The sequence below is a fragment of the Cantharellus anzutake genome (genome assembly GCF_015039405.1).
Source record: "Cantharellus anzutake strain C23 chromosome Unknown EI90scaffold_46, whole genome shotgun sequence".
NCBI classification, from domain to species: Eukaryota; Fungi; Basidiomycota; class Agaricomycetes; order Cantharellales; family Hydnaceae; genus Cantharellus; species Cantharellus anzutake.
The window spans coordinates 216,216-227,089 of record NW_024066996.1 but is presented as its reverse complement, the minus strand read 5'-3'; the positions used below and the strand labels follow the sequence as shown (position 1 = coordinate 227,089).

General features: G+C 46.8%; 1 protein-coding gene across 1 annotated transcript; it reads right to left on the bottom strand.

Moving 5' to 3' along the window:
- Positions 1-2,722: 2,722 nt before the first annotated feature.
- On the bottom strand, positions 2,723-3,877 carry EI90DRAFT_3127910 (uncharacterized protein; the record flags this gene model as incomplete). The annotated part of the gene is made up of 1 exon (XM_039064049.1): positions 2,723-3,877. One exon carries the CDS (start codon positions 3,875-3,877, stop codon positions 2,723-2,725), a length of 1,155 nt encoding a protein of 384 aa, XP_038912821.1.
- Positions 3,878-10,874: the final 6,997 nt, after the last annotated feature.

Sequence of the window (10,874 nt, the reverse complement as noted above, 5' to 3'; positions counted from 1 at the left end):
GCGAAAAAGTGATATACAGTTAAGATTGCCACTGTAGTAAAAGGCAGCAATAAAGGAGAGAAATATTAAGTAGATATTTCAAGAGGAGAGCTGGTTAACACTCCAGATTTCAAAGTGTAAACACAAAACAGTTATTTTGCTACTGTTAAAACAAGCAATAAAATAAGACAAAAATAGAACAAACTCAAGGGACACTCCAGACACAATCCAAATTCATTAACTGAATAAAATCTTTGAAACTTCACTAAGTAGAAGATTAAATTCAAGATTAAATCCAAATTAAACAACGCTACACAGAATTACACCTAGACAAATTAATAAATTTCAATAAAGAAACAGCTCCGCAGGGCTCGGTTTATCTGTAAGTCAATTCCCAGGAACTTTAAAACTAACCCATAAAAATAGAATTAGCCAAAACACTCGGATTGGTACTTTATTTACAATAAATAACACTAGTACACTTCCCCATCCTAACTAAAGAACCAGGGAACAGCTTGGTGGTGGTCTCGTTTGAACCTCCCAACTGACCTCCCTTCGTTCTCTCCTTCAGCGGAGATGATGTGGCTCCCCCCATGTGACCCTGACCACATGTATATAATAGCACCTGGGGGGGAACAGAAGAAGCAGCCTTCTTCTCAACTTCCCACTTCAGGTAAGTACTGTAGTTCCTTTCTTTTAATGATAATACAACTCCCCACCAGACTAAGTGGTTGGGGATGCTCCCCTGTGATGGGATCGCTGCTATGCACAGCTGACATCTGTCCCATCGGGTCCCTCGTCCCAGGACTTCGCCGCTTTCGGAGCTGTCCCTGACATATAGTTCTACTGCACTCAGCTGCGCTGAACTGCGGCTCTACTGCGCCTAGAATCCTTATTGTCCTTCCTCGCCTAAGCTATTTTAATGGTTAATTAGAACTTGACTGCGCTGCATTTGTCGTAGTTTTCTATTTCAAATTCCTCATATTTACCATTAAGTTCGCTATGGCTCGGTGATTCTGAATTCAAACTTCGCATTACTATGCGTACGGCTGCGCTGAGACCTTCAGCTGATTTATTCCATTTTTATCCCATGACATTTAAAATGAGTGAATTATTCAGGTTTAGAACCAAAAGAAAAAGTTGCTAGTAGTCAAGAATTGCTTGAACGAATGTATTATAGCTCTCCAATTCATTAGAATATCGTTCCCTAAAATTCCTGCCATGGTCCATCATAGTTTAGTGGTTTTCGTGGATTTCGTCCATCTCCCCTTATTCCCCTTTGTATTATCACATTCTAGTCCTCCATATGTATTGTTCGTTGTTATAGCAGGTCGTCCTCGAAAATATCATATTTTTATGTATTTTATTTGGGGCTCTGGACCTCTTGAAGCTGTCTTCCCACGCATTTTCAGGTTTCTAACTTCATGTCCTTGTATCTCATTCATTTCTGGATGGTTTTTCACGTTCTTGGTATCATAAATTTCCATTCATTCCCACCTTTCCAATGGTACTAAAGTTGTGTTCTATTTCTTGGTATTCGTCGAGTTAGCAAAAGTTCGCGCACACATTCGGTAATCACGTGCATCATTCCCATAGTCGTTCATATGTGGGCGCTGTTTCTGTTTAATTGTTCGGGATTTATGATATGCTCGGGTGTTTGTATCCTTCATATGGGCTTCCGTGATTTATTTCAGATTTTTCCCTCATGATCTAAGGTTGTTTTGTACTTTCCGTGCTTAGTTTTGACTGGGGTCTTGTCAGGGCACACCCGCCTGACCCGGGCCCACCCGGGCCCACCCGGCCACACCACACCCGCTCCCCGCTGTCTATCCCCCTCCCCCCTCCTTCCTCCCTCTCCTCCCCCCTCTTTTCCCTTTTCTTTCCCCTTTCTTTATTTCATTCTTCTCATCCTCCTCTTCCTGTTTATTTCTTTCTATCTACACGGACCACCTTCCCTTGTATCGATGTACTATTGACCCGTCCGGCCCACACACCCCGGACGGCTTCCCGCTGTGCCCAGCACGCGCGCATGTAGCGGACGCTCTCGGGATCCCCCACGGGGACACCCGGATGCCTGCGGCTGCCTCCGAGGATGACGTGGCACCTGTCATGTGACCCAAGCCGCATGTACATAAATGTACCTGAAGTGGGAACCGAAGAAGTAACCTTCTTCTCACATTCTCCACTTCAGTCTGAGTGGCCAGGGACCACTGTCCCGGATCGGGCCCGCCAGTACGCACGCCCGCTCCACACCCCGCGACGGCCTCAGTGCCGGGCATTACCCCCGGGCCCTCTCGACCCCGGACGCGTCCCTGACAGGTCTTCCTTATTGGACGGAAATTGGTCTTCGTGATCTGCCGAAGTGTGGATCTTGGTTCCGATGGCCGGTTCCCTTCACATTGCCACCCTCACATGTCTTTAAACATGATGCGGATTTCTATATTCCCATTGTTGGTATAACTTCACAACAGCTGGACAGTTTGGGCTGAAATTTTTCATAACTACAGTAATTCACCCATGAATGGTGTTGTTTTTGTAATTTTGAGATTGCAACCTGAAATAAGCACCAAACGGAAATCTATCATTATGGATCATAGCCAAACTAAATGTTTACATGTATACGGAATATTAAAGCAAACAGATGGGAAATGAGTGAATATATGAGCAAACAAAAAATGAGGCCTTCCCTACTCAATGGTTTTGCATGACAAGGTGTGACAATGGATACCACGTGCCAACCCAATCACTCGTTGTCATCCCCAATGGGCTCAACCTCCTCCCCTCCACACTCTCTGACCATATCTGATGCCAAACCGGCCAGCTGGGGATAGTTCACTGCTATCCACTCCCTTTTTGTGACTCCTTTCGGTTTCTTTGGCACCCTCAGCTTTAGTGCCTGCAACCTTTCCTTCTCCTCCTTCCACACTGCCGCACATGCCTTCTGCCCTCTTTGGAACTCTTCCCAATCCTTCTGTACTTCCTTCTTTACCTTCTCTAACTCTTCCTCCATCATCTTCCTCTTAAATCGGTCTGTTTGGTGCTGAACAAAGCCACTGTGTGTCACCACGCATCCAAATGTGCCTTTGATCTGACCACCCTCCTCTTTGTGTTTGTTTCCCTTTTCACGTGAGAGAAGCTGGGCCCGAGCCTTTGATGCATACATTCCACACAGAGCTAGCTGGGCATTGGTTGCATCTATGGCTGACACTGCACTCGCCACATACTCTTTTGCGCTCCAGAATTCAGAGCATGTTTCTTGCAATTCAGCAATCAACTCCACATGCGTCTTTGACTCATAGCTTGTTCCCTCAGCTAGGTCCCATTGGATGCTTTTCAGTCCTGCAGAATCCCCATATGCCTCCTTTGGAAGTTCAAATGTTGAATGGAGTGGTGATGTCGAAACAACGAATTTGGACGATGACGAGAACGACATGATGTGCTCTAAATCATCGACTGCATGCCTTTTTGCCTGGGAATATGCCACTGGTGTCTCAACTACTGTTGGAGATGTCGTTAAGAAGCCTTGGCTTTGGCATGTTGGGGTGTGTATCGATGAGGAATCCTCAGGTTGCTGCCAATGTATGGCATGGATCATAGGATCAAATATTGGCTGATCGTTTGTATTGTCATCGTTGCCTAAGTTGCCGTCCTCACTGTAGTGATCACTCCGACTGCCAAGGTACATCCTGGGGTCCTGAGAGCTGTCAAATGGGGAAGGTGTGTCCTCACGCTGGTACTTCTTGGCCAAGAGTTGACTGTGGAAGTACATAATCCGCTTAACAGGTGATGTAACAGGTGAGTAACATCTGAAAAGTGTAATATCTCCCATGGGCTCCATGGATATCCATGGGTTTTCATGGGTTTCCATGGGTTTCCATGGGTTTTCATGGGCTTTCATGGGTTTTCATGGGTTTCCATGGGCTTTCATGGGCTTCCATGGGCTTCCATGGATTTTCATGGGGGGCCATGAACACCCATGAACACCCATGGAAGCCCATGAAAGCCCATGAAAGCCCATGTACAACATTATCTTCCAATTTCCATGAAATTCCATGGGTACCATGAATGCCCATGGATACCCATGAATACCCATGGGAGCATTATTAGAAGGGTCCATGAATGTCCAGAATGTTCATGGATGTTTATGGAGGTCCACAGAAGTCCATGACAGTGCATGAACAACAACATACTTGTCAGGACTCAACCCTCATTCAGGGGCAGCCTGACCTCGGAGTTGGGTGTGTGCAGTGTTCTGGGCAGTGGGGCACTAGATCCTGCCTGTAGTTCCTCAAACTCACTGAGGGGGCTAAGTGGGGAGTGAGTTGAGAAGAAGGGTGAGTTTCCTTATCCCTGCTAAGCTACTATAAAAGGAAGTGGACTGTGCCAGTTTATAGTGTGACTGTTAGAACGGGGCTGATACAGACGACTCCGGAGTGGAATCGGAGACTTAGCGTGGAGGGACCTTGGCCTCAGCGACTCAAGTGGAGCGCTGTGCCATTGCTGTTTGTCCATTTGGTCCTTAATTTCACAGTAGGTGAGCAGGAAGTCTCTAGGGGGCATTTCAGGTCGATTTCGGACTGAACCAAAACGAGTATGTACAAGCACCGATATATATAATGGAAGGGGCAAAAGCACAAGGAAACAAAGTGGAACCGAATCGGAACGAAGACGTCCGAACGGGAACAAAGGGAAGAAGGAGCGGAGCGGTACCGAAGGTCATAAGGTAGGACCTGTGATACTTCCGAAAGGAGGTAGGGAGGGCAAGGCCCAGAGGGGCAGGAGGATGAGGAGAAGTGGGGATGATGACTAACTGGCTAGAATGGGAAGAAGCAGTAGTCCAAATAGGGATGAGGGGTAAACGTGAGAGATACATTACAAGTGGCGAAAGTGCCGAAGGCGATCCGCGAAGCTCGGGGGTTGCGGAGCTTACGGAGGTTACGGAGGCGGGGTTGAAAGTCCGAGGGATATTGGCAATGGTGTTTACGTAGTATGAGGTCACCAATGCAATGGACTAAGACCGAGGTGGAGCCAAAGTCCGAGGTCGGGACTATGACGGTGTAACGGGGATTTGCCGGTGTACCCTAAACGAGCCAAATCCCGCGATTCTACCACCCTCAGCAAGCACCTCACATCCATCACATGTAGCCTATATCCCCTCACACTCTTTACACACATTTCCTATTTTTCCTAATTTTTCTGATTCCATTTCCAATGTCTAGAGGCCGATGTTTCCATTTTCTTATTGTCATGTGATATTCTTTCCTATTTTGTCTATCGGACTCTTCCGTGACCTGCTGTATAGTTTGGTAGAGTTATCAGCACCAGACTCAACTGGACCAATATACCCACTCAGACCTGACCCTCAGTGAGATCCTTATCCCCCCTCTTTCCTGTCACGAGTCTAGTGGATAGACCCGTTACAACGGAGGCTCAGAGCGAAGGTACGAGCAGTGTCCGAGTAGGAAGTACAGGACAGCAGTGGAAGGTTGTAACTTGGCGGAAGGGTGGCGGAGGAGTACCAGAGGGAGGAGAGAGGGGAAAGGTAAGGGGGAAGGAGTGGCGGAGAGGAGGGTTGTCAGGTCCGAAGGCGAGTATCAGAGCGGACGGGGGAAGCGTAGGAGGATTACGGGAGGGTGGAGGCATTGCGGAGGGGGAGTGGAGTAGGAGGAGGAGTAGTAGGAGGGCGGCGAGAGGGGTGGTGTTCGGTCCGAGGTGAGTATCGGAACGGCAGCGGTAGGTTATGACTCCGGAGGTGAAGAGGGTGGAGGTCCGGAAGTCGGGTCGGGGTCGGGTATGCACGGATATGACAGTGACTGCAGGCAGAAGCCAGGTGCATTCCCACAGCTTGGACAGGGTGTCACATGGGTCTGTATGTGGGCTCCTGGTTGTAAATACACTTGGAAAAATAGGGAAAAATGGGGGGGACTGGGGGGAGGGGTTTCAGGGTTGTATGTTCAGGTGAGGTGCCCTGACAATACTATAGCAAGTGAATGAAATTGCAGGACTCAGAGACCCATGGGGACCCAACCAAAAGCCTTTATACATATGTCTTCACAGGTGTCATATCCATCCTCCACCACCACCTTCTGTCACCTCCAGCCATCCCTGATTACCTCTGCTCCACTCATACCAACCTCAGAGCCCCCCAATGGTCACCACCCCCCATTTCCATATATTACTTACACCTCCCTAAGTACAGAACCCCAAAGGCCTCCAGACAGCTCCAATGTCCACAAGCACACCCCTGACTCTGTTGGGCCATTTAGTCGCCTGCCCTGCAAGTCTGCCTTTGGACCACCCTCTCCATTCTCCTTTTGGGTTGTTGTCTGTTAAACCTGTAACCCAAGTTGCCAGTAATATTCAGTTGACTAACCCTTGACCCTGTTATGTCAGCTCCACCTGGTTCCTGCCATTTATGGGCCCTCCGCCTAGACTTCCCATGTATCTGCAAATTAGGGCCCCAACATGCTACTGGGCACAGCGCTCCTGGCTTGGGTTGCTGAGGCCAAAGCCCTCTGAACACTGAGTCATACCTCCCTTTCGAATCCAGTCTTTGACAACAGGAGTCTGTATAAATGTTAGAACTGTGGGGCTGAATTGGTCCATTTCCATAGGTTTTGTGTGCAGCATAAGGGGTCAGCATAGGGATGATTCTACAGATAATGTGGCAGAGGTTGTGAGAGCTGGGTTTACAATAACATGGTTGGGTCAGGTTTTGTGTGATGATAGTTGTTGGATACTAACTATTTACATGGCGTGGGATACTGTACTCCACAGAGCCCATAAGAGGCAAAAACCCATTTCTATAATAATAAATATGAACTTTGATTTTTGTGCCACAACTGTGAGTGTCCACTGAATATGTTGGTGTGCTTGTTTAAGCACAGGCGCAGCCTCACACTCCCAGTCCATCAGTACATGCCATAATGAGGCTACATATATGGTTAAGGGTGGGAAATACAATCCTTACAACTGATCACAGGTGCATCATACATGTGAGGAGCCCAGGGAAAAACATGCATACATCTCCATCAGTTTTGATCACAGCAAAATTTATATAGTATTGGTGAATATAGACATGTCAGTGCTGCCTATCTTCAGTAACTTTCATCATTAATTATGGCAATATTTGCTTCACACTTGATTGAACAATGGAAACCCCCCCTCTGCTCTGACCATCTGCACATCACTGTGGCAGCATTGAGTGTCAAATCCTTGTAACAGAGCAAAATAACAGCACATAGAAGCTGTTACATAAATGGCCTTTGGGAGTTCATGAGCACCCATGGTGTCAGGGCAATAGCCCTGAACCCCAAGCCACATGTAATTAGATACATATAGTCATGTGGGTAAGTGGGAACCTCCGGGTAACTGCTTACACACCACTGTAAAATACACATACTTGTATCACTTACAGCCTTGTGTGCTGAGCTACCCAAAGACCTCACACATGGGCACCCATGTGTCAGGGCACACCCGCCTGACCCGGGTCCACCCGGACCCACCCAGCCACACCACACCCACTCCCTGCTGTCCAACCCTCTCCCTCCTCCTTCCTCTGTCTCTCCTCCCCTTTCCTTTCTCTCTTTCTTCCCCTTTCTTTATCTCATTCCTCTCATCTTCCTTTTCTTGTTTATTTCCTTCTATCTACACGGACCACCTTCCTTTGTATCAATGTACTATTGACCCGTCCGGCCCACACACCCCGGACGGCTCCCCGCTGTGCCCAGCACGCACGCATGCAGCGGACGCTCTCGGGGATACCCGGATGCCTGCGGCTGTCTCCGAGGGTGACGTGGCACTCGTCATGTGACTCAAGCCGCATGTACATAAATGTACCTGAAGTGGGAACCGAAGAAGTAACCTTCTTCTCACATTCTCCACTTCAGGTAAGTAGTATAGTTTTCCCTTTTAATAACAATAACACATTCTCCACTTCAGTCTAAGTGGCCAGGGACTGCTGTCCCTTCCCGGACCCGCCAGCACGCACGCCCGGTTTGCACCCCACGAGGGCCCTTCTGCCGGGCGATACATCCGGACCCCCTCTACCCCGGACGCGTCCCTGACACCATGAGAGTCCATGAATATCCATGGGATTCCATGAACACCCATGGGAGTCCATGAACATCCACAGAAGCCCATGACCACTCATGGGAGGCTGTAAAAGTCATGTAATTTGTCAGAAAATCCATGGAACTCCATGAAAATCCATGAAAATCCATGAAATTTCATGAAATTTCAAAAAATCCCATGGAATCCCATGGAATCCCATGAAATCCCATGGAGCCCATGGAGCATCTATCACTTTTCATGAGTTACTGTAACAGGCAGAGGGAGATCAGCATGGGTTGAGTGTTCAATACTCGGTGCCAGTTGTTGGGGGTGGATTACAGCTGGGTCAAATGGGTAGACACCAGTTATGCGGAAACAAGTCTTGACATGTTCCTCGGTGACAGAGTCCACCCAAGCCAACCCAAACACAGATAGAAATGAAGTTTTGTTCAACTTCTTTGGGACATTCTCCTGGTTATAAATATCGCGGTGTTTGGTGAAGGATCTTTTGAGAAGGGCAAAAGTCACAACATCAAGTCCTTGAAGCACATGAGTCATATGAGCAGGATAACAAATCACAACAATTTTGTGCTTGCATGCATATGAGATGAAGTCAAGGCTGTAATGGGAGTTGTGCCCATCAACGACGAGGAGACGGTAATGGTCTGCTGCCTTCTCCTCTGTATTTTCATTGAATGTTTGGAGCCAGTCCATTCCAATCTCATGGTCTGTCCAGCCCTTGTCAGAAACAGCAACCCTGCCAAAAGTGAGCTTAGGTTGAATTGTGAACATCAAGACTTACGCGCATTTCAATGGGTTGTTCCACAACCATTTTGAATTTATGTTTTGTCCTTTGAAGATCACAACTGGTGGCACATAGGAGCCATCAGCACAGACCGTCACAATGACACTAACATTCTCGCGGTTGCCATCACGTTGGACATGTGCCTGTTTTGTCATTTTGCATGCAATCACTTTGATCTTTTCCCCAGTACCAAATGGGAACCCGCTTTCATCCATCCCATATATGTTCTCAGGCAAGAAGTTGAACTCCTTGTATTGAGCATACAGGAGCTGAAACCAATGTTCTAACGTAGTGGGGTTGACAGCACCACCATGAATATTTTCAAGGTTTGAGAATTGAGTCGGTCCTTGTTACGGATCAAAAAATTGTCAATCCAGTTCTTGCCCAGTGTTTGGAGATCAGGATGTTGGACTCAGGCAATTTCTAGTGCATACTCCACAGCTCCACCATGTGCTAAGGGGAAGCCACAGTCTGACATGAGGAGTAAAAAGTCAACAAGAGTATCATTTTCAGCCTGATTTGGCCACAGCTGCTGCTCTACGACTATGTCCACCATTGAGCCTCCTTAGAAATGTAGTATAGGCTACCCCATAATCCAATGCATATTCTTTTGCACAGACTGGCTTCCGGCCTTCCTGCTTGGCGTGCGCTAGTCCAGAATGGTATGATGTGAGAGCTTGCAGCATATGCAGCTCTGCTGCTTGAGCCACCTTTTGCTTTCGCAACCTCAGGGAATCTGCATGCCTAGCCATAGAGGAAGTCGGGTAGAAATTGGCAAGCAGCAGGCGCAAAAAGGGATGACTTAATGAAATGAAGCGCGGATGTAAACCTGCCCAAAATGAGTGCGCATTTCATCAAAACAAACAAACATGAGTGCATGTGACACTGGCTTTTTAGACTTGGGTGACATCCCAAGCTCTGGAGTGCACCCATACCACTGTAGCCCCACTCCTGGAAGCACGGGACACATAACTTTCGAGGATATGAGAAGTTAGGTTAATAGTCACCATAACTCATTTATTTCATGTCCGATCTGGCTAATTTTTTGCGTAGTCATAGTAGTAGTTATGATGGACAAACATGGAAAGAATGGGGGGATATCATTGCGGAATAAGGATGTTGTGGATGAAAAAACCATTGATGGGTGAAAACCGTTCATGTGTGAATTACTGTATAGTTTCCTATTTTTCATAATTTCCGTGTAAATTTCGTTGTATGTTTTAATTATGGATCCTACGTAAATGTCGTCTTTTCCCTGAGCCCGGACTTTTGATGTCGCTTTTCCTGTTATTGGATATCTCATTGATGCATGATCCTTTTATTATGAAAATTTGGGTGGATTAAGATTAGATCCCTTCCTTTCTAATGGGCTATCAAGCTTGTCTTGGTCATTACTGCTTGTTCTTCGCACTTGCCTTTTAAACGCTGTCCTCGTTTTCCGGGAGTTTTAGTCATATCTCCGTCATTTATGGGTAGTTTTCCCTGTAATTACTTTCATTGAGTCCGTTTGGGAGACATCTACATTTCTTATTATAAACACGACTTTGAATTTTGCATTAGTTCCTAAGGAATCCTTGTTCCATGGTACTTCCATCTTCAGCTACATGTGCGGGCATGGGAAAGTAGTTTCCGTGGAGGTTCTCTGGTTGTTTTTATAGTCAAATCTTAGTCGATTGTCCTAATTCTTTGTTTAATATTTGCTATAAATTCCCCCGAAAATTCCGTCTTGTTGATGCTAAGCTTGAAGTATTTTTGCTAATTTTCTTTCTTCCAATTTATCGTATGTAGTCATAATAATTCGTAAAAATTCGTAAAAATTCAGGTTCTTCTATTTTCTCATATCTACTTGTCGTATGGGGTTTTGTGATTTATCTGGCATATTTCTATAATGGGTTTCCATAGTGTGACCGTTATTTCCCCTACAACGTGTAACTTGGCACAGTGTCAGAGACCAGATTGAGACGAAGGAATGTCTCCATGGCAGAGGGCTTCAGCCTCAGCGACTTATGCCAGGAGTGCTGTGCCAAGTTACACGTCC